This window comes from Mchenga conophoros, linkage group LG4, assembly GCF_057382185.1.
Source record: "Mchenga conophoros isolate Kocher_MC1m ecotype Shallow Benthic linkage group LG4, M_conophoros_male_GT1.1, whole genome shotgun sequence".
NCBI lineage: Eukaryota > Metazoa > Chordata > Actinopteri > Cichliformes > Cichlidae > Mchenga > Mchenga conophoros.
The window spans coordinates 9,180,016-9,206,902 of record NC_140529.1 but is presented as its reverse complement, the minus strand read 5'-3'; the positions used below and the strand labels follow the sequence as shown (position 1 = coordinate 9,206,902).

Here is a 26,887-nt window from a genome sequence, read left to right as displayed (position 1 = left end):
ACTAGTTGACTGTGACCTCTGTCTGGCGTTCGCTGTCATACTTTTACTGTAAGATATTTACTTGGTACATCATTCTGACAAACCAAAGGTTCTTTGAAAATCTCTATATCATGTTTTTTTGCACATTAATTTAGTTGAATTTATTCCATTTTTGGCATTGCTTACTAGAAAATCAGCACAAACTGCAGTTTGACATTCTTTTTTATTTATAAAAAAATGCTATAAACATTCCAGGACATTGTTCAAGAAACACAATTCAAACATTAAGCTGATTTGAAGGCAACACTTCAGGATTTGTTACATTTTTATCGTCATTCAACAAACTTCTTTCAATTTACATTCTTGCAGCTCGGATTTAAGTGTCCAAAGTTATGTTGTGAAGCAGGGTCAGACCAACCATTAAGAGGTTTGGCTGATGGTTAAAAAAAAGATTAGCAGAAGCATGACTTGTTCAGGATCTATAAGAATCACGATTGCTGTGTTTACCTGTACTAACAGAGATTTTCAAATCTGTAATGGCACATATACAACAGGGTAACAAGTTCTTTAAACATTAAAAAGTGCACACATAAACAAAATCTTATATTGTTTACTTCATAATGACTGGTTTAAAGAGAACAGTACTGGAGGAACCTTTTTGAAGCATTATTTGCAAACTTGCATTGAAATGAACAGAAGAAAAGTCACAAATAGGATTAAAATAATATATTCAGTCACAAGCGAGATCACTAAAGTCTATCAACATTTTCTCTACAGTCCAGAAAAATAGTGAAGAAGATTTTCAGACAGTCTGTGCTGAGACACATCAGTGTGGCTAGGAGAAAAGTGTACTGTTACCACAAATGCTCTTAAAGCAGGCAATGCATTTTATTTATGGTAACAAAACTTTATTAAGAAATTCTAAGAAAATTTTACTTTACTGATCTCCTCCTGAAATGGTTTAATCAGCTGTCAGCACTGAGAGACTGGGCAATCCCAGTGATAAGAAGATGTGGAATGTAATGGGGAGCTATGTGAGTAAAGCTTATTCTTCTTGAGAAAATAGATATAATAATTATTTTTAAATATTAATTTGTTTCTTTCATACACCTATTCTGCACTTATTGGTCCTCAAAGATTTCTACAATCAATCAGATTTATCCTGACCTCATTCTTCATATCACACCAAGATTTTCTTGTAGCACAACCCCATTTTTAGCACCAAAAACAGGAAACTGACTTATAAAAAATTTGGTTAATACAGGTTGGGTTACTACAATACCAAGGGTGTTTCAAGATTTTGGCTCTGCTTGTTGTATTAATACAAAATATCCATCTTATAAAGTCAATTTCTGTTGCTGCTTCCACAAAACCATATTAGCTTAAATGCTATAATGTTTATAGGTTACACTACATTTATTGCCTTGTTACAAATGGATTGATAGATAGTTTGTAATTTTGACTTCTAATGTCCCGTATTGGCAGGACAGTCAGATTTATTTGGACGTTACACTTCAGCTCTACCAAAGAATTGACATAAAATATGGAAGTAGCCACTCTAAAGTCGCTGATTGAATACACAAGTTCCACTGCGAAGCCTTAAGTTGAGGTTTTTGCCTGTGCAACCTAGATGTTTTAGTTTTTAGTACTAATAATACTATTATGTCAACGGGGAAAAGAAATAACTGAAAACAGTAGAGTACTAAAAATCAGGGAAAAATATATTTGAAGACATTTTTGAAGTTAACATTATACAATTGATTTGTAATTGTATGAGGAAAACATGGTTGGATTGATACTTGGGCGGTTAGATTCATTATTCAAAGTAAACAGGCTGGGCTGGTTTAACATGAATTCTGCTAATAATCTCATATGACAGCTTTTAGGAATAAGCTTTGTCATACTTTAGGATATGGAAATAAAAAGGATTACTTGGTATTCAGTGTGAGACAGGATGCAGCACAGTTTTTGTTCTGGTTCAGACGGTTGATTTGAAGAGTGCAGAGGACAAAATTAAATTGTGGCATCAGATCTCACAACAGAATAAAACCCACAAATCATGGTTTTGTTTCTTTCTTTTTTTTCTTTTCAAAATACATATTTTGATGTAAAAATAAATTTTCTAGATATTACACACTGGACGGATATAAATAAGCCACTTTGAGAGTGTATGTGTTTTTCTTTTTAAGTAATTTCCAGAAATATTTAGAGTTTATCAAGCTCTATGGAAATATCATCCACAGAAAGCTAAATACATGGTTACATCACTTCACATGTAGTGAATTGACAGACTTTGCAAAACAATGTGCTTAAAGTGCAAAGACAGACCAGAAATGACTTCATATCTGTTGACTTCTGAGACTGTCACCTGTCAGTCATGCTGTTACTTCTGATTTTGATCAGTTAACAAACCAAATCACAACTTGACATTTTTTGGCTGACTCCCCCTCTCTCGCTATGGTAATGTTGTGATGCTCTGTTTTCTCTCCCTGCTATCGCCCACCTACATCTTCACCTTCATCTCTCCCCCCAATTGTCCACCATCATCTTCTTCATTCTGTTTAGGATCCTGCCTCCTGCTCCTGTCCCAAGGCCTCTAAAAGAATTCCCATTGGAGTCCTCTTCAAACCAATGCTTTCGAGTTTGTTTTCCAGCTTGTTCTTCAGACTACGGAGCCTCACTGATGCATGGATGAGAACCACTGGAAAGAAGAGAGACAAGACTTTCTGTCCAACAGAACTTTTCTGCTTCTTGTTTGAATAAGACCCACACACACTGCATTCAGACACACAATAAGTCCTCAACAAGTTCTGCAAACTATTTGCTTTCCTCCTTCTAGCTTCTGCTCAAATTCAGCAGCTGTCCATATTGACACCAAAAAACAATCATGTTATCTTTGGATGACCAGGCAGCTATTTTCTTATCTGTAACACATTACCTAATAATAAAGGCCTTTATTTTATAATAATATTTATAATTTTTCATGCTTCGATTTATGTTTGAACCTTATCTGTGTTTTCCCCAAACAAGCTGCTTTTTTGCAAATTTGTGCAAAAAAAGTTGATAACTTTGTGGTTCTGGCTAGAATTTTAAGTCTTTTTCTAGAGCGACAACCCAAAAATATGATGGCTCTACCCACAGCATAATTTCATAAGTTTGATTTTAGAACTTAAACTAACTTCCTAACAAACAAACCTATGGCCTGAGTTATAATTGCTATGAAAACCCAAGGACAAAGCAATAAGTGGTTCAGGAGAATCCAACAGAAACGTGAGGCTGTCATCTGCAAGAAGCCTTTACACGTCATACTATTTCCCTTTAATGCAATGAGAGAATTGTACAACCCAATAATGAATAACCATTAATTTACAACGTGTCCTTTTAATGTCTCATCTCTCTTTTTTTTTTAATCCAGAATGCTCACCTGCAACTCCTCATTTATCCTATTTTGTATCAAAGCACAGGTACAAAAACTCAGTATATGTATAACTTCTCTCAATTTAAATATGAGCAAGAGACAGAGTCAAAACATCAACGTTTTTTACATTGCAACACCAAGACTGATCGGCAAACACCATATACAGAAGTAAAGATGGGGCTGTTATGCAGGCTATGATGCTATCTGCTCTACCACCTAGCTGTGGCTCAGTAGGTAGAGCTGGTCATCATGCATCAGGACTTTAATGCCTGGCTACTCCAGAAATGTCTTTTAAAAAGCAACTTGATAAACAACAATGAAGACAAATTTACTGATCGGTCAGACTAACTCACAAGTGTTGACTCCAGTGCTAATAAAGCAAACCAATGTATCACATGGCAGTGGTTTGGAAAGTCTTTAGAGATGTTGATTTATCAAAACCAAGCCCATGCACTTGTGAAAAGAATGCCTGCTTCACAGGTTCCCAAAACAGCCAAACTTTGTTTTCATAATCTGGTCAAATTTGCAGCATACGATTTAGTGTGTATTTTTCTGTCTTACTGAATATAGGGAAGGCTATCCCAAACAGAAATACGGCCACTCCTCCCAGCACTGATATGAAGAGGTAGCTAGCCACAAGAATGGCCAACATAGAGACTGTTGGGTGGTTTCTACGGAAACGGCGAATAGGAGCTTGGTTCTCTGCAGCCCAGACAAAGCCAGTGAACAACAAGGTGACCACCGTCATGCCAGTGAAAAGCTGGAAGGGCTCGAAATACCTGAGAGGAGACAGGAATAACTGTAAGTAATGGATATACATAATGAGACTAGCATCTTGACCTCCAAAGACCCGAACTCTTTCATGTCATGCATTTTCAATTTCTCTTTGCTATTTGGGCTGATTGGGACCTGATGACTGTAAAAATAAAGAATTACGTGATTTTTTTTTTTACCTGATTTTTGGTTCTGAAAAAAATGACATCCACATATGAAGAAATTAGTTTTAAATTTCGATAGAACAGTGGCAGTATAATATCCTCGTAAGTGGATATCAGGTCCTTGTAGAGCAAAATTTAGTATTTTGGTCCAGACAACCCAAAATGTGATGTCCACATATGTGGACGCCAGGTCCTAGGAGCTTAATGCTTAATAAGGAAAAAACAAGTATTACTGAGAGATTCTCTGTTGGTTCTGCCAGTCACTGAGAAATCAGCTGCTTAAACCCCGTTCACTCAGACCAAGAAACTGGTCAGTGATCCTGCTTTCTGGTACAGACCCCTGATCTGTCGTCTGCCTTTGTTATTTGGACTAACTGTAATGAACGTTGTCCTGATTCACTCTCTATGTTATTGTCATATACAGACTTTGGATATTACTAAGTGTACTATATAAAGTAACTCTACATGAATTCATTGAATATGTTAGCAGTCCTGTTGGAAACTAAATTCAAAGTTCAACAAAAACGTGGGTCTGAAAAACTGTCTACAGCAGATGAACAGTGTGTGCATTCAATGTCCTAAAGAAAGTAATTTGAGTTTCTTGAGGAAAAAAAAACAAAAACACAAACAGTGCTTTTCTTACATTCAGTGTAAATAATCTAAATTGTGGTGCATACCAGCAAGCCATATTGTGCCAGAAGAGAAACTACTACAAACTTCTTTCATCACCTTATGTACTTGTCACATAAGAAGATGATCTTGATTAGTCAAATTGAAACTGGATGATATGCCTCCAAGTCATCTGCTCCACTCCTTAAAGTTACAACTTGCATTTGAATCTTTTGGTTCAGTGTGGTCCAGAAGATTCTCCTAGTGCACGTTTATGGAGGCAGGAGGTCTGTCCACAATTAAAGTAATTAAACTTGAACCAATGTGGAGGTTGTTTGGTTTGATGTTTATTTCTAATACGCTTTTCATCCTTCCTATGAGCTCACTGTCCGGTCTCTAAAACTTGTTTGTTCCCAATTTGCTACTCTATAAAAACAAACAAAACAAACAAAACAACACACACTCTTGGTGCACAACCTCAAATTTTGGGTTTAAGGATAGAACTGGAAGGAAATATGTTAGTCCTCGGACTGTGTGGCATTTCCTTTAACGTAACAGATCGTTGAGATCAGCTGCCTTCTTCCATTCCCACGAGAAATGGAGGTTAGCAGATCTGACTAAGATGTTCATTACTCCAAATCTGTGTCTCGCTCTCGTGTGTGAAACTGTATGGCCAAGAGACGATGTCATGGTCATGGAGCCTGTTCGTTTTGGCTGTTGCTGAAATGCAAGTCACTAAAAGGAGTTCAGCACAACCCTGCAAATTCATAAACTTTGCTGCTTACTAGAATGAGAGAGAGAATGGTCAGTGTGAGAGGGGGGTGCTGACCACGTCAGAACAACGAAACCTACCCCACTATGAGCAGGAAGCCAAGCACGCACAGGAAATAATTGCTCTGGTAGTAAAGCAGGTTGTTAATGATGCGGTTATTCCAGCGGTCCAAGTTACGCACATCTGGCGTGGCGAACCGGGTCGAACACAGGAGGAAATCATCCAGACTCCGGAGGGGTGGCGGCTGCACGCCTGCCATCTTTTCTAAGCGATAAATACACGAGCTTTCCCAGAGTGCAACGGGGGACGAAGAAATGGGGAAGAACGCTCCAGAGCCGAACTGGCTCGAGCGCGCAATCCCTAATAGCGAGAATGCGCGCTCGTCCACGCAGTAGTTTGGGAACACTGAAGTATCCTTACTAATACCTCTTGTTACCACTCACTTGTAGCCCGTTGTGTTTTGTACTCAGTCAATAAGTGGAGCATATTTTAGGATGTTAAAATGTTTTACATTAGTTAAACTGCCACGTTTGCCATTTTTATCAATTAGCACCTAGTTTCGACTGTATTCAGTAAAATCGATTATATTACACAGAGTCCACGCGTGGCACAGGAAAAAAAGTTTTTTTTTTTTTTTGAAAGGCACCCATAGTTGCTTTGTGATTTAATCTATTTAATATTTTTATTTTGTTTTCTCAATTTTATATAGTTACTGAAACTATAAAAATAAATTTGAGTATTCAGAAGAAGGGAATGGTTTTGGGGTTACCTATTCATGTTTTCAATCTTAATTTGTAAAACTAAACTTATGAAATAGATGTACCGTAAAATAAAATGTTTCTGTCCCTCCAGGTGTTGTCTTCAAAAATACTAACAAGTGATAATTATTTGACTTCAAGGTACAAACCTCTGGATACGTCCTATGATTTCTTTGAATGATACCTTTTGGACAGAGGATTTAGATAGTTCCACATATCAACAATAATATGGTAAATGGTAAATGGACTGGTTCTTATACAGCGCTTTTCTATATCTGAGCCCTCAAAGCGCTTTATGGTTCTGCCTCATCATTAATCTGAAAACACAATTTTCTCTCTTTCATTAATGCCGTTACAATTAATTTTATACTAGTGTTTCATCTCTCAACCAGCATCTAATTCTTTCAAACCTTTCCAAATAAATAGTCCCACTGGATCAAACCAAATTTGATCCAGTACAAATTAACCACAACAATTTTACAGATATTCTATTCTTTGTTGTTTTAAATTTCCAGGAGAGACCTTTGTCAGACCTTTGTCATTGATAGTGAGATTTGCTGGCTGAGGCAGCTGAAAAACTGACCACAAGCTATGACATTTTACAAAGTGAGACCTCTGTGGGAGGTGGATATGAAACAGTATACTTACATACCTTGCTCATACATACTGATCACTCTAGACCAGAAATGAATTTGAGATATGGTTGGAGTAATTCATATCTTTGCATTTATCACTCTTTACAAAGCGTGATAAATGCAGAGGAGGAGAGCATAATCTTTATTCTTTTCATGGCATTCTGAAGGAAGCATTGTGCTGCAAGCCATCACGAAAAAAGCTCGTAATTCTTCAAAGCCAGTCATAACAGACAAAGTGCTGTGCCAGTAATCGCCTTTTATTTAAAACATTCATGTATCAATGTGCAAAAACTAAGACATAACTGTTGAAATGGCTCTTTGGGTTGTTCTTCCTTTGTTTTGTATGTTCATCAAATGTGATTGTTTTTGTGTCAAATTTGGACTTTTTTTATATATCTATTTATTTATTTTAGTGTGTTGTGCGGTGCCGTTAATTGTACAGCTTGCTTAACCTCTTCACATCTACCAGGTCACCAGTGACCGATTTAGGTCTAAGATTACATCCTGCTGTGAGTATTCTGCGACCCTCTTATGGTCCTCCGGCCATCCTGCTTAGCTCCTTCCAGCTGTCTCAGGATCTCCTTAGGGTTGCAGTGGAGGGCTACAGAATGTGTGACCACTACTTCAAATGATGGGTCTGCCTTCATCACCTCAGGGTTGCTGCTTCACCATCTTCAGTTAGATACAGTCACATTCCCCACCATGTTCTCTACCAGTGAAAATTTCCTTTACTGGACAGCACCCAGACCTTGTCCACAGTGACATTGCCACCCCCACTACCCAATGCAGTTGAATGAGAACATGGATAGGACTAGTGGTAGTAACTTTTCCAAAAAGTACTTTATTGAAGTACAGTTTCAGTGTGCTTTTTCTATATATTTTTTCTGTATCTTACTCTACTTCTGCATCACTATATTCTTGATTCAAATGCTATACTTTGTGCTCCATACCATTATTTCTTTTAGTTAGTAATTTTTTATTTTGCTTGGTTATGAAGAATAATGCACAGATTAATTGAATCTTAAACAAATAAATAAATAAAACAACAAAACTTTCCTGCAGCAGACTGGAAGCCAGTCCAGAGTGAACAACGTCAGCTGGGATAGATTTGGGAAGTTAAAGTTGCATAAAATGTCATGTACAGGACATTTGTCTTCTACAGAACATAAAATAGATATTTGGGGCAAGCACAGAAGCAGCCAATATCAGGTCAACTGACAATCTGTGTGGCTATTCATTCTTCACGCTCTGTATTTATTTTTATTCTAATGTGCAGATAAGTGTCAGGAATGAAAATCATGCATATTTTGAGCATTTAGAGGTTGAATCCTCGAATCTCTGCAATACAGGTATTGATAGCAACATTAGCACAGCTACTAGACATAATAGCTACTTTTATGGAGAAATACAGCAGGTTACAAAGTACCAGATTTCTGTAAAAATCAGTCCTTACATAATCCACAATAACAAACACTTGTTGCATTTTTATGTCATTGACAAAAAAAGAAATGTAGAACCTACATGGGGTTATTTGACCAAATCTGCAAAAGTATGGGGGATCAAACAAGAGACAGCAACACAGTGGTGACAACAAAGGCATGAGCTTGTGAACAGTATAGGCTGGTGGGATGCAAATGAAGTGACTATGGCTATATGCACTGCAGGATCCTAAGGTTGAGATGTCTCTGCAGGTAAGATCTGGGTACATAGCACTATATGAGAGAGGTTTGACTACCGTATAGATTTGACAGTATTTAATATAATCACCTACCCCCACTTAACATGATCAGTGCACTTCACATTTCAGCTGAATCATTCAAACAAAGAATTTGATTTCAGTAATGAATGCGTTTTTCTAATAGAACACAAAAGAATAACCAATTACCTCTATAAAAGGTTTACAGTGTTTTTATTTGTGATCTTTCTCATTTTACAGGGAGAGCGTAAAATGAAGCGTAAAATAAAGCCTTGACTGTGATTTTCTTACACTGTAAAAATACAATGTTTGCTTTTCCAAATTCACCAGTCAGCTGTCATTATATTTCTACATCATAGCAGAAATGCACAAAGAACAGTTTCCACATCTAACTTGTTAAGATCTAAAAATACTTTCCACCAATCCCCCCCGTGGAATATTCGTGACATCACCACACTAGGATTAGGAAAAGTATTGCAGTAAATAACTGGATCAAGGAATGATTTTACTGTAGATGTGGATCGAACTAGCATGTGCGGGGTGGTGTGTTTGACTTCCGCCTGCTACATGTGGCACATGAACTGCTCTTATCCAGAGTAGACTCCTTAAGAGCATCTCGACTTTTATCGTGAAAGGCTCAGACAGACAAGAAGTGGGAGGAGGGCGAAGCGTCGGGATCGCGCTTCACTCCTATGGTTCTATTCGGTTGGCTGCTGCGAGCGCGTGAGCGCGCCCGGGCGGCTCCGTAAAGAAGAGAAAGAAAAAAAATAAAAGCGCTGATCTCGGCGTGACAGCTCAGAGCTGTCCACGTCAACACACCGAGCGAGCGGAGCGACGGCAGCAGCAGCAGCAATGGATTCCACGTCTCCGGTGAGCCTCTCCGCCGTTTCACCAACTAGAACGGGAACCAGTGTGCTTTCATTTCCAGGTGGATGGGATATTAATGTGCTCGGCGGTTTATATATTTTGGTTAGCAGTGTGCGGGACATTTGTTGCACTATAGCAGTTAAGGTGTTCGGCAAGAAGGGGGGTGGTAGACAGGCGGGAGGGAGGCTGGGAGGGGGGCTTGGGTGCAGATTGTCCATAAAGCAGAAACAGCTTTTATTTTTAAGTTAATGCTAGTGGACTCGGACTGGAGCTGACTGTGGACACGCAGGCCTGGTAACTGTTTGTCACGAAGCTAAAGTCACACTTTTTCTTTCTATGTGTATGTCATATGTACAAATATTATTGCTGATGGTGCTGACAGCGCGACAACTTCTTACGTTGTGAAGTAAATTCCATTACCGTGGAGCGGCTGACCCACAGCTGTTACACACTTATCCACACAGAGTCCAGCGTGGAGCGCAACAGGATGGCGCTACACGGTAATCAAGCAAAGCTTCGGTTCCTGCACGGATCACGCGTGTAAAGCGGACACTGTAGTGTTTAATGGAACAAGCGGTATGGTTAAAGCCGGTCTGCGTATTTAAATGCCTGCGTGTGTTGAGCATATGTGGACTGACGTGTAGACCAGAGCAGGTGCCACGTCCACTGTTCTCTCTCTCGCTCGCTCGCTCCTCTTTTGCCCTGCGCACCATTTATTCACTCCCTCTCGCCCTCTCTCTCTCTCTCTGCGTGTGTGAGTGTAAGTTTCTCTTTCTCTCTCATCCGTGCTTCTCCAGAATACCTCTATCTGTCCTAATTCTTTCTTCTTGGTTTACTCTTTCTCGGCTCTTAAAAGTATGATCTTAGCCTGCTTATCATCGTTTTCCTTATAAAGGACCGTAAATTGCATCATTTTGCATACAAAACTAGTGATACTCCTACACAATGTTTTTCTTTGTTATATATTGTTGAACAATATGCAGCAAAGGCAAAAAGTAGCTTTCTTATGTAATTTTACTAAAGTATTTTAAAGAAACTTTGCATTTTACTGCATGTTACTGTAGAACTTTGGCATTTTTTACATACAAAATCCTTTATTGTCCCAACAGCCCCAACTCGAATATCTATAACAGGAGAAATCTACTTGATAATGAATGAATATCATATAATATAAGGGCTGTTACTTTCAATATACTTATCTATTTACACTTTTCTAGTCAGTAGTTTCTGTGTAAGTAGTCTGTGAGTGTTGAGTATTTTTACATTGTGGCTTTGCTACTCACGTAATCACCATGTGTACTACAACAAAGTAACTTAATCTAAGTGAAAGATTCACATTTTCCATTCCTTTCTTTCAGCTCTAAATTGGCTGGAACAGCCACAGCACCAAATTGCTGCTTACATGTTTATAAGAGGAATACATTCATATATAGGACAGAAAGCAGGGATAATGTGTTTATTGATATCAGTGTACTATTTTTAGTTGTGTTACAACCATTTTCCACTGGCTAAATGTTCAGAGATCGTGGTTTATATTGATATTGATGTTTAAAGTAAGAATCTTCTACAATTAACTGGCTGATTTACAACTAAAAGTGAGCAATGGAAAAGTAATAGCAAAAGTCAAATATAAAAACATGTATCTCGTGTATAAGGTAGGTCATGTAAAAATGCAACTCTTTAAAATACTACAGATGCCACTGGTTACTGCCCAAATGTTACTGGTATAGATGTTGGCCTACTGCATCCCCATCCATGCACTGATGGATATTTATCCAAATACTTTTGGATAAATGTAACTGTAACTACAATTCTAAATTGACATCCTAAATAAAGTAATATAAGTACATTATTCTGATAATACTCAGAACTGCATCGTCAGCGTATGATTCTTACAATGCCAGCTGTATAATTTGATTTACGTCTAGCTAATGTAAATTATCTGAGTAATTCTTTTACTTTTCTCTTACTTCTTCTCACCATCTTGCTCTTTCACTTCCGTTGAGATTTTTGATTATGCGTCTTTCTCAGACTCATTCTTTCTTTTTCCTGCCTCCCTGGTTTCATCTCTGCCCCTTCTTGCTTGTATGTGTCTTGCTCCTTTCTCATGCATTTGCATCTTAATAATAGGGTTACACCCCCTATTTACTATTGCATGTCTGTGAAATTAAAGTTACATTTACATGATCTGTTTTTAATCTGGCCTTTTCTGGTTCTTTTCTTTTGGATCACTGTTATTAAGTGGAGTCATTTAAAACAACTGATCCTTCAGAAAAAAAACCCCACTATAAGTTGCACATTTAAAACACTGGGGGACATGGTTAACTCTCAATATCTACACAGGGGATTAAAAATATTAATTAAAAAAAAGGTCAAGTGAAATATTCAGCCAACAAATTCATTTCACATAGATGCTAAACCAGCTAAGTCTGTACTTGGTTAGCTAGCCCAATTTACTGGCCCAGACATGGTGAGAGCTGCTGTTGCTTCTCCATCTCCATCATCATTAGAGCTTTGCTTGTCAATGTACTAAAGGAGTTATTAATAACTCATGTTATCTTCTCAACATGTTGGCCAAGGTGGTTAGCAAGAGGAGACTAATCTATTACAATGATAAATCACTAAACCCCGTTTATTTGTTCATGCTAACTGTGCTTCCACACAAAGTGCAAGTTTTGCAGCTCAAAACTGATCTCAGAGATTTGAGACTGACATTGTAGTCCAAAAGGTGTAGATGAGCCACAAAATATTTTCAAAAGTTTAACATTATAACAGTGTACCAGAACAATTAAATTAAGAGGACAATAAAAGTATCAGCCACAGGGGTAAAATTTATAATCAGTATTGAACATCCGACAACCCTTCAGCAAAAAAGAAACATAATAGATCACCAAACTACGGAGCCCCTCTGATGACATGGTCCAAAAAATAAATAAATTGTGGCCACAAAATACTATTTCGTGGGCACAAAATGGGTATAACGTGCGCACGAAATGCTAATTTGTGGGCACAAAACACTTGACCGATAACCGTGATCCTTCCCAGGCCCTTGCAGTTGGTTGGCAATAAAATCTATCCCGGCGTCCAGGTCGTACTTACGTCTGTAAAGCAACTGGGCTCTCAATAATAATAATTGCTATATAACTTTTGCACTGTCCACTTCCTGCTGTGACAAAACAAATTTCCCACGTGTGGGACTAATAAAGGTTATCTTATCTTAATATCCTGTTTAAATGTCTCTCCGTAATAATGGTTCCTTGCAATGCCAGGATTTTCAAAATGCATTTGTAGCTCATTCCCAGCCTAAAATAAAACTCAATCATACTGTCTCTGTCCATGGTGTATAGGTTTAGCCTACTCTTATGCTTATGTCTCTACACAGCTGTCCAGGAATTGTATCAATATGATGTGCCTATTTCGTGCCCTCGAAATAGTATTTTGTGGCCACAAATAAGTATTTCGTGGGCACGTTATACTATTTCAAGGGCACGAAGTAGTATTTTGTGGCCACAATTTATTTATATTTTGGACCATGTCATCAGAGGGGCTCCGTACCAAACAGCAAAGAGGTCATTGATAAAGTACAGTTCATTTTTTTTATTAAAATCAATGTTTGACTTTAAAATGAGCCACATTTAGCATTTCCTTTATTACAGCATCAGCTAAAATATCCTTTATTTTGCAAATTGTGTTCCTACCATGCAATCGCATGGCAAGATGCTGTAAATGGACCAAACTTCAGTCAGGAGAACTGAGATAACCCATCCACAATACGAGGTTAGTCATTAATTTACTGTTGCATGGGCTGGGCTGTAGTTACATCATAAGGTTTTAAAAACTGAGCTTTAAAATGTATAGTAGTAATAAAAACAGAGGCTGACAGTGATCACTGCCTTTTTTTAGGGGCTTGTTCAGATTAAATAGAACAAGATACAAAACATTAAAACATGTTAAAAACACAACAGCCTTAATAAACGCAGAGTAGTTTGGACCCAGAAGCAGGGTTGATACGTCATCACTTAAAGACCGGATACTTAGGGAGACAGTATTTGTCAAAGTAACATCCACATGAATGGCAGAACCCAATAGAACATTGAACAAAGCATCACACTGCCTTTGCCAGCTTGTCTTCTTCCCATAGTGCATCTTGGTTCCAGGTGTTCTTCAGGTAAGTGACATACATGCCATCCACTTGATGTGAAAAAAATTCAAAGATTTGGCAGACCAAGCTACCTTCATCCATCGCTCAAAGGTCCAATTCTGATATTCACATTCCAATTGTTGCCACATTCCACGGTGAATAGGGGTCAGCATGGCATCCTGAGTGTTCTGCGGCCATGATGCTCCAACTGTGTATTCTGAAACCTTTCTATCGGAATCTGCATTACATTTTTCAGCAGTTTGAGCTACAACAGCTTGTCTCTTGAATCCGACCACACAGACCAGCCTTCATTCCCCATGTGCATCAATGAGCCTTGGCCACCCATGACGTTGGTTCACCACTGTTCCTTCCTTGGACCACTTTTGATTAGGGATGGGTATTGATAAGATTTTCACGATTCCGATTCCATTTTCGATTCTGTTTAACGATTCGATTCTTTATCAATTCTCTTATTGATTCTTTTTAAAAAAAAAGGAGAACACTAAAGTCAATTAGCTTAGAACTTTGTTTTATATCTTCCCTTTGAACAAGATAGAAATTTAGGAGTAGCATGGCCTTACAAACCCAACAGTGAGATCTTAAGAGATCCAGCCTATGGCTCTTCAATGGGGTGTCACAGGGTCCCCGGGGAAAAAAAACTGTAAAATAATAAAATAAATATTCTTCTGTAGGAATAACAAAGTATAACATAAATTATTCTGTAGCAATTACACAAGAATATCCAGTAATGTCCCTGCCTACAATTAAATACATTCACTTACCGAAAATCGGGGCATCTGCTGTGGCAAATGGGTGCAAGCCTTTTACCACAAACTTAGTCACTGCTCAAACTTAGTCACATTCGTCTATCCTGGCCTGAAAGGAGACGCTACCGGTAGACTGCAGCGAGAACTGCCAGCATCTGAGCCAGCCAGACTCTGTCTCATCATGGTCACTAAATGCACAGTAATAGCAGGTTTTGTAATAAGGCGGATCGCGCTAACATAATATGCACTGTTAGTTGATTATTTACCTGCCGCATTAACAGGAGAAGACGTGCAAACGTTACCGCTGCTGCTGGGTTGAGATTCACGAGTCCGGAGCGGAATTAAAATCACGACATTCATTTAAGGTCATCGCGTGTTTTGTGAGCAAATGCTTTTGCATATTCGCAGTGTTTCCTCCCTCAAATGAAATATCTACTTTGCAAGTATTGCAAGTTGCCCTGTTGTCATCCATTCTCATAAAGTATAACCAAACTTTTGAGCGTTTAAGCCGCTTAGGCGCCGTTTCCTGCCAGGTAAATGACGCTCCGCAACGTGGTGACGTCATTCGGGGCGACTGGAATCGATAAGGGAATCGTTTGCAAAAATGGCAAACAATTCCAAGGAATTGAAACAGTGGGAACCGGTTCTCAACAAGAACCGGTTTTCGATACCCATCCCTACTTTTGATACATATTGAAAACTATACACTGGGAACATCCAAGAAAGAGCTGCAGTATTGGAGATGCTCTGACAGTCATCTAGCCACCACAATTTGGCCCTTGCCAGACTCTCTGGTGGAACAGAGGCCATGATGAAGAGTTAATCAGTGTTATTCATATCACCAGTCAGTGATCATAATGTTATGCAATGTGGATATGAAAGACAGGGTCAGAGGCAGATTGCACCAGAAGTTTCAGTATTCAAATCTCTTTCCAAAATATGATTCTTCAGCTTGATATCTGTTAATGAGTTTAAGTTTGCTGTTTATCTAAACATAGACTGCACAATACTTAATAATGGCTGACATATTGCACCTGGACCCTTCAGCACTTAATAAAACTTACTAACTAGGTGACTGCTGAATGTACTCGTGCTTGTAGCCATTAGCAAACTAGCTAAGAACAGAGACATAAGCATATAGGATCTGTTCTCATGCCTGAAACTCATATTTGTTTAATTGGACAGTGGTACATTTGTCTCCTAGTAACTAATTCATAATTCAGTGGCATCTTTACCGGCTAAAACATGTTCTGAAGACCCAATGAAAACTATTTGATGTAACATTTTTTAATATAATATGTATTGGGCTATAGGTTGACATAACCTACACTCCATGATCAAAGATATTCTTTTTATACTTTAGAGTTTCTGGTTTCCTGGAAAAATATTGAGAACTCCTTCTGCACTTGGTAGCAAATAATAGTCTTTATTTTTATGGCCTTGCCTTGTGACTTGAGCTAGCTGCTAGCTTTCCTTCAGTCAGTTGTCAGCATACACCTCACGTGCACTTTGCTAATCAGAATGTTATTAAGAGTAGGTATTTCTGCTGCATCTTCACCTGCTTCCAGGGTGTATGGAGAAAGGAAAAGAAAGGAGTAAAAAATAGTATTAAGAATGACCTCGTTGCATGACAAATTAAAGTAAAAGACTTGCAGTACTTGTCATTGCTTATGTAGTGTTTACCTACAAATGCTATATGCTATAACTACAGTATGTTGGAGTATGTCCGTGTATGTTTACTCATCACTTAAAGTTCAGTCAGCATCAACATAACAAGAAACACGTTTGATCAAATGAAGGATAGACTGAGCCATCTACAGCTTTAGGACTCTGGTTATGTGAGCCTGGAATACTGGACTTTGGATGAGCTAAGTGTCTGGTCTAAGTTCTGTGATACACTCTGACTGTGAATCTGTGCTAGTCAGTGCATAACAGAACTTTGTCCCGGGTCTGAAAAATCATCGCAGGGATGGACAGATAGCTGTCTAGATGTGGATGCAGGAGAATGGAAAATGTATTAAGTAGAAATATGTGATAATTCCCAGAACTGGAAAACTGTAAAACAAACCAGGATAAACAACAAAGATTAAAACACTGAATAAACTGCAGCATAAATTGTAGAAACTGGTTGGACTGGGCAGCTTCAGTGTGTGTAAGTAGATGAGAGAGTATTTAAAAGAGGCTGCTGCTGCAATGCTCTTTTAAGTGTTATCCAGGTATGAGAGGAACAGATGTGACTGAAGCTATGCTATTATGTTCAAGATGTTTCCCCAAGATGACTCAGCGAAGCTAAAATATTTTCAATGTTCTTTCTGTTTATCGCTGCAGGAACCGTCCCTCTACACAGTTAAAGCAGTTTTTATTCTCGACAATGATGGAAACAGACTTTTGTCAAAGGTGAGTTCAATGTGGTCTTTACACAAGGGAAAAAATGGAAGCGCTTTAATATAAACTTTGTTTTGTATGACAAAAATATGAAAGGGAGTACTTTCATGAATAAGTCACAATATGGGACATAAGTTTTATATGACTTAAACATGAAATTTACATTGCACAATAAACAATAACCATTTACTACTGAGGGTAATTTAAATTTACTTCAAAGCCCTGTATCTGAATTTTTTGTACTTTTTTCTTGTAGAAAATGTAAACAGTATTTTGAGGAACACATTAATATATTTGTTAAGATGTGCCTTGATCAGCCTTATTGTTGTCTTATACATCTGCAATGTTTATTTCAGAACTGTTCCAAATAATTATTGCTGTACAATATTAGAAAGAGACCTCTGATGATTAAGAGCAGCACTTAGTGAGAGTAGGGTAGAAGAACGTCCTTTCTTCAAAGCACCTCAATCAGGACCAGGATCAGTGAGAGACAGTCACCTGCTGTGTGTGTGTGTGTGTGTGTGTGTGTGTGTGTGGGGGGGGGTGAATGAAAAGCGAAGACAGAAAATAGGACAAGCGATGTCTGTAGAGTAAATATGAAACCAGTCAGTTAGCTTACCAACTAGCTTGGAAATTTCCAAACAAAACAAAATCTGAGTTTTCAGTGACTGATTCACAAATAACGACTGCCCTGATTATCACCAGCTGAGTCGTCTACCTACAGTCAGAAATAATAAGTGGCTATGGCCGAAGTAGATAAACCTGAGAAAAGATTTCTCAGCTTCAACTTGATTAAAGTAACTAACAGTGAGTGCAAAGGATGCCGCTGATATGTTTGTGTGGGTTAGGGGTGCATTTGATTGAGTTGATTTCATTGTTTGTAACAGTAAATACTAACTGGTAAAGTTTAACTATCAAGTTTAGAATTTATTAGCAACGCACTATGTAAGTAAACTGAGTCACTCATAAAAGTTCCTGTTTTAGTACTATGACCCAGAGCTTTACCCCTCCATGAAGGAGCAGAAAACCTTTGAAAGGAATGTTTTTAACAAGACACACAAAGCAGACAGTAAGTTCCACTCTCTTCTGTTTTATGTAGATCTGTTCTGGTGTGTGATGCATGCGCCCCCACCCCCACCCGTCGCTCCCTCCCTTTGTATTGTGCTGAATGTTCACAGACGTCTCCAGTGTCCAGACTGTTACACACTCTCTTGTCACTTGTAACCTAAATCACTTTTTACATTGACCTGGTTTCCACCCGCCAAACCATGCTAGACCATTATTTGTGGCAGAACGCTGTAGTTGGTATTACCCTTGTAAAACTTTTGGGTTTTCATTCATTTGGATGAAAAACCTGACCTACCCATAAGCTTTTTTGTAGGATTCCAAGTTTCACCCAACTGATACCTGAGTCTCTACCCCTGGCCTCTTTAACACGTTGCCATTATCTCTCCTTTTGTCCTAATCTTCATTCCTTATTTTCTCCACTTCTGCTTTGTCTTTCTTCTCCCCTTTTATGTTTTATCTATCAGTTCCACTCCTTCCCAACATTCATTTGTATCATTTGTTTCTCCGACTCATCTCCTTCCTCTCTTTATATCAAGTTTCTGTCTAATTGCTTTTCTGTCACTCGTCTCTGCCTTCTTTCCCTCTCACCCCTTTGCTTGCCTGTCACTATATATTTGGCAGTTGTGTCACTGAATAAACTTTATTTTACACTTCTATATAGAAGCAAATTAATAAAGTCATGCTTATGCTAACCCTGTCACGTCTCATTCTCTATCTAGATGAAATAGCTTTTCTGGAAGGCATGACCATCGTGTACAAGAGCAGTATAGATCTTTTCTTCTACGTTGTGGGAAGTGCTCAGGAAAATGAGGTGAATTAAATTTTGTCTGCCAATAAAGTACATCTGCAGTAATAAAATTAAAATTCATTGTGAATATGTTACGTCAAGTTTATCTGCATATGTTTTAAAAGGAGCTCAGTCATTTTTGTTCAAATGTTTACTCACATAAGCGTGCTTTTATTTTTTTATTTATTTTTTTAAATTTTATTCTGCTTTGTATTCTGAAGGCAGAATGGCATGTGTTCCATGTCACCAGACGGTTTCTTGTTTCTTCTCAGCTCTTAAACAACAAATTCATCCAATATTATTTTTCACACAAATCACATAAGTTACAGTAGTAACCTCTTAACAAGAGTTAGGCTCATATCAATATTTTTTTATGGAATTCTCAGCTGTAGGCACACAAGACAGTTTAAAGGTAATTACTTGTTGTTTCTAAATTCAGTTGCCTGCTCTGGTGTCACAGAAAGGTTGCATTTCTTATGCAGCATTCTCAGAGTCAGATTAATGTTTCACTGACATTAAGACAAACAGGCAAAGAAAGCAAAAAACAAAAAACCTTGAATAGGTCAGCATGTCCACTGGACACTGAGCCAAAGTAAGAATGAACATTTTAGGAATATAAGAAACAAAGACAGTGCTGGGGTTTTCTTTGCTCTGTTAGAACGTTGTTGGGGGTTATTTGAACTTTAATAATTCAGTGTTAGAAGTAAAATACTCCTTAAAGTTAATCAAATGAAGTCAATTGTCCAAATTTCTAGAAGACTATAAAATATTATATTATATTATACATATTATAATATTACATATATATTAATATTATATTATATATTATATTATATATTATATTATATTAATATTATATTATATTAATATTACTATATAATATAAAATAAGACTATAAAATATATTGTATTTTGTCTACAATATATTGTAGACAAAATACAATATATTTTATTGTATTATGTATTATAGAAATACATAAATATAATATTTATGTGTTTCTATAAATACTCTTTGGTGCAATGCAAAAAAAAAAAAGTAAAGACGGAAAAAAACCTGGAAAAAGTTGTGTGTTTATACACTACAATTGAAAACTTGGCGATAATTTCACATAATAATGATTTCTATTGTAAAATGCTAAAGATTATTTTCAAGGAAAAATAAGATACTCCATGAAATCTACTTAATTAGTCTAGTAATTGCTCTTCAAATTGAGGTGCTTCAGGGCAGTAACATTTACCATAAAGGTTCAGTTAGCTACAGTCTCTTTCATTTGTACAGCCTGTGGGATTTATGGATTTTTTAAAGCTATTTTCAGGGATTGTTCTATATGTTGCAGTTGTGTGGAGATTATTTTGGGTTACAACTTGGTTGGAAAGTTTTAAACCTATAATGATTAATAAAAGAGCACTTCTCATGAGCAGCATATTCACCGATATCACAGGTGTCGAAATCCAGGGCTCGAGGGCCGGTATCCTGCAGGTTAAATGGCTAAATGACCTCCTCAACATGTCTTGAAGTTCTCCAGAAGCCTGATAATGAACTAATCATTTGATTCAGGTGTGTTGACCCAGATTGAGATCTAAAACCTGCAGGACACCGGCCCTCGAGGCCTGGAGTTCGACACCTCTGACCTATATACTTTGCTAAGCTGGTATATGTTGAATGTGCAGTATTTAGCTTATTTAGGCCATGAAATCTAATTGATTCTGCTTTAACATCAATTTGCATTGATTTATATCTTTGTATCTCATATACTGACTTTTCTTTTTCTTGGTAGCTCATGCTGATGTCAGTACTTAACTGCCTGTTTGACTCCACCAGTCACATCCTCAGGTACCGTCTTCAAAAAAAAGTTTTTTGTTTTCAAGAAAAAACAAAAACTGCATAAGTGAGTGGTTTCATTGATATTTTGTAATGATGTTTAGAACAATACAGAGGTAATCAGAGCCCAAATAGAGAAATTCACAATCTTCTTTTTCAGACTTTTCTTCATGCAAATGAATTAGAGCTTTTGTCCTCCATGTAGCCTCAGTAGCATCAAAGTGTTATAATAAATAATGTGAAATATAAATAATTATATTTAATAAATAAATTAAACTAAATGACAAATAGTACTCCTTTTTCATTTTAACCTGTTAAAGCTCATATCAGAGTCCCTCACTGTTTATTGCAACATTAGTCAAACAATGATGGGTATGGTTACTATGGGAACCAATGCAATAGTAATGCAGTGTGTGAGTAACTGAGACTAAGGAGAGATTGAGCTATTGTGAGGGCAAAAAATAAAAATAAAGCAATAATGGGTTTTTAAAAAGCCAGAAATGTGAATACTTTAAGTTACTTAAGTTAGAGGAATAAAAACTTTAACTTAAAATGATGATGATCATATGAGATCCTAAGTAACGTGTCTAATGACGCGTGTAATTTTTTCATTTATCCTGCAGGAAAAATGTGGAGCGGAGGTGTTTATTGGAAAACATGGAAGGAGTGTTTCTTGTTGTGGATGAAATCATTGATGGGGGGTGAGAGAAAGAAAAGTTTATCCAACTAGAATAGTCAATATGAGTTCCTTTTGATCATTTTGCCTGATATTTATAGGCAAAATGATGATAGGTATTTCTATTATTAAAATAAAAAAATGTTTAGTATGTAAAATGCCATGATCCCATAAGCAATCCCAGTCCTGCTTATACAGAACTCTACCCTTATTGGTTGTTTTTCCTGTTGCCAGGGTGATTCTGGAGAGTGATCCACAGCAGGTCCTACAGAAAGTCAACTACAGGGTAAGATTTCTGTCAGTTATTCCCCAAAACCTATTGTATCAGTATAACCATTGGAAATTCAAACAGAAAACAAGTGTGTTAGATTGTAGAAATACAAATCAATGCAGGTGTTTGGTCTGATTAGAACGGCTACATCAAGATTTGCTGTAGCTCCCTTTAGCTTTTTTGACTTGCTTCTTGCCTTCTCTTCCCTGTTTTACTTTTCTTCCTGTCCTTCTCCCTCTCTCTCTTCTTCTGATTGGTGTCAGCTAATGTCAGAGCCAGCCTATGGCTTCGTCCTCTTTGATTACATCACCGGTAACCTAGAGGCACAAACAGACAGGAGCCAGCTGCTGTAGACAGACAGACAGACCGAGGGTGAGAGAGGAAGAAGGCCAATGTGAAAGATAGTGACGTGGAGAGAGAGAAAGAGTGAGTGAGTGAGAGAGTAAGAATGAATGGATGAGAAGGAGTAAGACTCAGTGAAGGGAGGAAGGAGGAATGGGCAAAACAGAAAAGGTAAATGCATGGTGGGAGAGCATGTGGACTAACATGTTATTTTTCTATACTTGATAACTATGACCTGCTGGTGGCGCTAGAGTAACACTGAAGACGTCATCCAAGTGAAAAGAGTTATTCTCTGGGAACTGTGTCAATCAGATAATTAAAGTGAATGATTGCATACCAGACGGTGCTTGCCCTGAAGCTACACCACAAGCATGGCTACAAGCTCCACTATGAATTGTGACTGGTTGAACTGTTAACTAGCACTGTTTGAATGTCACTGGGTTATAGTGTGCTATTCTTTGTTCCACAGATCTAATGCACTGTGTGTGTGTGTGTGTGTGTGTGTGTGTGTGTGTGTGTGTGTGTGTGTGTGTGTGTGTGTGTGTGTGTGTGTTAAGTATTTGACTTTTTTTCATGTCATTTTGATTACAGGCGGATGAGAACCCATTAACTGAACAAAGCGTGGCTCAGGTAATACACAAGCAAACAGACTCTGTGAATATCATTGCCAAAGCTATACACACAAACATGAAGGCATCACATGCATACACAAATGCAGTTCAATTCAGTTCAGTTTTATTTATATAGCACCAATTTGCAACAACAGTCTTTTCAAGGCAGTTTTAATTGTAAAGTCAATCCTTCAGTGGGTCGGAGCTGTTTTAGAGGCACTGGAAGGACATAAAGGCATTTAATAATGTCACCCCCAAAAAAGCTAATGCTCTATAACTGACACACCACAATGAAGAAAAGGAGGATAACCATTAGTGGCAGAAGAGGAGATTCTCTAGTTGACGTATCAATTGCTTACTGAGCAATTACAATTATGTTTTGAGCTATAACAGACAATGCCTGACCTCACATATTTCCAAAGTTTTAGTCACATGGTAAATGGACTGGTTCTTATATAGTGCTTTTCTACAACTTGCCTCATTCACCCATTCATACAAGCATTTTAATGCTTTTTCTGCTAAAGTGCTTTATATCTGACATTCATTCATGCGCCGATTGATGCATCGGAGAGCAACTTGCGGTTAGTTTTTTGGCCGAGAATATTTGGCATGCACATTTATTATTTATCTTGATTGATGGACAGATGGAGGAGAGCTGAATACTAAACTCAGAGATCATGTCCACTCGTGTGTTTTCCCCATTTACTCAAATTAAAAGAGTTTTTGAAAAGATTATAAGCTATGAACGTTCATACCTTGGTTGACATTCTCATCTCATTTCCATTAGTTTCTAATTATGCTGCCTGTACATGATGATAGAAATTTGACAGCTTGTAGATCTTGACCAATGCAATGCTATTGACTAAACACAACTTGCGGTATATCTTGACTCTAACGTGCATCTAACGTTTTTACGTGATCAACACAATAGACACGCTGCACATTAGGCTGCCTTTAAATGCCATACTGAATCAAGGGCCTTTAAATTTGAGCTTAGTGCGCCACCTGCTGGCCGATTTCTCACTGCTGTAATTTAACCTCTTCTAAGGACTGAAAAACAGTTAAAAGATAAACCAGTAAAGAACATACAAGAACAAGCCGTTGAAACATGTAGATTTTGAAAACATTAACCCACTGTATTTATTTAGTGGCAGTAGAACAAAGATGTGTTTTGTATTACGATTTTGTTGCGCTTTAACATGGTGGCATGACTTCACATGGTTGTGAGCATAAGCTCAGCCTGCCCTCTAGTGTTTAAACAGTCGTACTGTAGCACCATGCTTTACTGTGCAGGAGTTCTCAGTTATGTAAAGCATTAGAACCACTCTACCTTTACTAAACAGACTTGTATTCTACGGTAAGATACTTTTTGACATTATATTGTAATGTAAAGGGTAATACTGGACTGTGCTAAGGTTTCAAAAACTTCTGTAACACATATATGAGAGCAACAGAACGAGCAGTGTTATAACTAAGTTACTATAGTCTAAACCCAATCTTTTCCTAAAACGAACTATTTCTGATGCCTAAACCAAATACATATCAGAAGTTAGAATAAACACATTAAATGATATATGTGCATACTACACAAAGGTTGCATTTTCTGTTTGTTTATAAAGCAGTTGTCATTCATGTTTTGTTATTATATAATTTTCTTTCATTTTTTTTACTTTTGCAGGTTTTGCAGTCAGCCAAGGAGCAGATCAAATGGTCTATACTGAAATGACTGAAAACAAATCTGATTTTCCAAAAAGAATGTTTCCAGTCCCAAAGCTATTTTACAGGGCCAAACTGAAGGGATGGATGTTACTGAAGTGATGGCCAATAGGCTGCCTTAGGTGTGTTTTTTGTGACATTTTTTTTCTATTGTGTGTGACAAGTATTTAATTCATTTGGGAGTAAACATAGCCCATATGTGGAGGTGCCATTTAGCAAGCCAAATGACACTTCTTATTTTATTATCATAAGTAATATGCAGGCAGCTATCCAGTACCTGAATTATCAAAAGAAGTGCAAGAGATTGGTGGAACAACATTGTTTTCAGTCCCACCGAACTGATCGTGGCTTCTGGGTTTCTTTGAAGAGTTATGCTCCCCCCCCCCCCCTTTCACATTGTGTGTGTGTGTGTGTGTGTTTGACTGTGTCAACAATATTACAAAGCCAAATTAATTTCTATTACAACACTACAAGAATACAGAAGGTAATACTAAAAGTTTGTTGTATTGAGTTTCAATTGACTTGTTACACTCATGATTTCCATAATGCTTCTTTGAAGCCCAAAAGCAAATGCAGTTATGTTTTATGACACTAAGAAGGCACTGTGGTACAGATGCAGGAAATCTAATTTAAGGAAAGTCTGCACATGTGAATGAATTTTAGAACCAATGGGAGCTTAAAAAAGATAAAAATAAATAAATAAAAAAGTGCACAGGATCCTGTGGCCAGAGTTACAAAGAATATTGTCTATTCTACTGTTGTGATGATAATTAAAGATTTTAAAAGACATTACATGTTTTGTTAGTGGAGAGAAATATGGCCAAAGAGAAACTAATTATTATTTTTACATATGAATGTTGTTTTCTCTGTCTGCAAGAGAGATAATAAAACTATATTTGTCCTGGTTTCAGATGGTCTGCTTAGCCATTATATATTCTTGTACTTTTATTTTTACTTTCAATTAGTTCATCCCCGTGGATGCCGCATTTATTTGCGTTCAAAAGTGTCTAACATAATGAATATTAATAAGCACTCTAAAGGACTTCGTTTGTGTGGGCGTGGTCTGGAAAATTATTTGCAGAAATCAGGTGACGTCAGTTGGCACGTGGTTAAATTCACCGAGCCAGTGGTTCGTTATGGGTTTATTTTCCGATGATATTATTGGCTGGCTGCCGCACACGCCTGCAACTCATCGGAGGGCACAAGAAATCAGACGAAAGCCTTAAATTTAAGGTACAAAGAGAAAATTAATGTTTTTATGTTATTACCAGATTATTTATTATTTTGGCTGAAATTGAATTATTATTGATATCCTGAAATAAAACTGAATAATACTTTTGAAATGAAGGTTGTCTTTTCTTGATTTTCACCAGTGTTTAATCGTAATATTTGATCGTAGACCTATTTGATGTATTACTTCATAGTTAATTATATTTAATGGTTTAAAGAGTAACAATGTATTTAAATAAGTCATGAAAAATATATTTCCATGCATTGTATTGTTATTTTTTGATTATTTATTAATTTAGTCGAAGAAAGAGGTAAATCCTTTATAACAGCATCAGTAAGATTCAGCGTGATAGCAGCTACTCTTATTTAATTGATCCTTGGTGAAGGTGCAGCCTGAAAATAGGTGGAATAAAAGTGCATGCAATCAAAAAAAATATTAGTATGGATGAAATATTAGTAGGAATTCGACCGAAAAATGTTTTCACCATATTGAGTATCTTGGTCTGGCTGACATAGAGCGACAGAGAGCCATTGACTTTCACACCTACAGCCCATCTAGAATCGCCAAGTTACCTAATACATCTGACACGTCTGAATACTAGTTAAGAATGATTATTAATATCCATTGTACCACATGTGTAGAAACGAACATGGGGTCATAGAGATGAATTTTGGAATAGAACAGAAAAGCCCTTTATGGTTATTGTACATGTACAACAAAATTATGGGTGCTCCAGGCCAACTGTGCTTGAGTAAAAAATATGAATACTAAAGACATAAAGAATAAATAGGAAACAGAAAAATATATATACAGTCAAGAGGAATATATACAAAACAAGAGAAAGACAAAAAAATGATAGAATGACAGCTTCTGACTCAGTTTTATTAATAATTAATTGTCCTCTCTTTATTGTCAAAATTGATGCGTTTAGCATGACATTGCTCTTCTATGGTTTGTTTCTGAAATATGGCAAAAGTGGGCATTAAAGGTCTGACTGAAATAGTGTCAGTCAAACAGATGTACATTATTGGACATATCAACAGATGTACGATAATATAGTATATATTATAACACAATATGGTACTTATTCTCTTTCACGAATGAATTTGAATGAGCCCCCATCCTTCTTTCCACAGATTGTAGTTTCTATATCACCTTGTTACATTATCCCACTTTAAATATTTTCTTTTTCTTTCTTTCTTTAACTTTCAGTGGGTCTTTCAGATCACTGTGGAGGAATTCTGGTCCATTCTTCTTTTCAGAATGTTTGTAATTCAGCCACACTGAAGGGTTTTCCAGCATCGGAAGTAAACTGTTTTTCACGCACTGTACATATATGAATAAAAATACAGTTAGAGGCATGAAAACTCACTTCTTGTCTATTTAGACAAGAAGTGAG

General features: G+C 37.2%; 2 protein-coding genes across 4 annotated transcripts; one reads left to right on the top strand and one right to left on the bottom strand.

The window, feature by feature from the left end:
* Positions 1–183: 183 nt before the first annotated feature.
* Positions 184–6,016, bottom strand: praf2 (PRA1 domain family, member 2). Its single transcript, XM_085270248.1, has 3 exons — positions 5,797–6,016; positions 3,959–4,176; positions 184–2,680 (listed from the first exon to the last, which is right to left on the bottom strand). The coding sequence occupies exons 1-3, from the start codon at positions 5,973–5,975 to the stop codon at positions 2,541–2,543; spliced, it is 537 nt and encodes a 178-aa protein (XP_085126374.1). The 5' UTR covers positions 5,976–6,016; the 3' UTR covers positions 184–2,540.
* A 3,506-nt stretch (positions 6,017–9,522) lies between these two features.
* copz2 (COPI coat complex subunit zeta 2) lies at positions 9,523–25,600 on the top strand. Of its 3 annotated transcripts, none has more exons than XR_014892142.1 (10): positions 9,523–9,675; positions 16,909–16,977; positions 17,950–18,034; positions 18,753–18,844; positions 20,598–20,653; positions 21,265–21,342; positions 21,552–21,603; positions 21,852–21,960; positions 22,522–22,560; positions 24,220–25,600. XR_014892142.1 is itself a non-coding variant. In XM_085270247.1 (9 exons), exons 1-9 carry the CDS (start codon positions 9,658–9,660, stop codon positions 24,265–24,267), a joined length of 537 nt encoding a protein of 178 aa, XP_085126373.1. In that variant the 5' UTR covers positions 9,524–9,657; the 3' UTR covers positions 24,268–25,600. The 3 variants fall into 3 exon arrangements, 1 of the variants encoding a protein (XP_085126373.1); XR_014892143.1 differs by lacking the exon at positions 21,852–21,960 and having other exon boundaries at positions 9,524–9,675; positions 24,220–24,351; positions 24,396–25,600; XM_085270247.1 differs by lacking the exon at positions 21,852–21,960 and having other exon boundaries at positions 9,524–9,675.
* Positions 25,601–26,887: the final 1,287 nt, after the last annotated feature.

What these genes read in the sequence shown, in the direction of transcription:
- praf2 (XM_085270248.1), bottom strand. Translation starts at nt 5,975, where the DNA reads ATGGCAGGCGTGCAGCCGCCACCCCTCCGGAGTCTGGATGATTTCCTC. An exon ending in GGCTTCCTGCTCATAGTGGG is followed by an intron (nt 4,177 to 5,796) that starts GTAGGTTTCGTT and finishes GTCTCCTCTCAG; the next exon opens with GTATTTCGAGCCCTTCCAGC. An exon ending in GATAGCCTTCCCTATATTCA is followed by an intron (nt 2,681 to 3,958) that starts GTAAGACAGAAA and finishes TCTTCTTTCCAG; the next exon opens with TGGTTCTCATCCATGCATCA.
- copz2 (XM_085270247.1), top strand. An exon ending in CAAGACACACAAAGCAGACA is followed by an intron (nt 18,035 to 18,752) that starts GTAAGTTCCACT and finishes TTCTCTATCTAG; the next exon opens with ATGAAATAGCTTTTCTGGAA. An exon ending in TACAGAAAGTCAACTACAGG is followed by an intron (nt 21,604 to 22,521) that starts GTAAGATTTCTG and finishes TTTTGATTACAG; the next exon opens with GCGGATGAGAACCCATTAAC.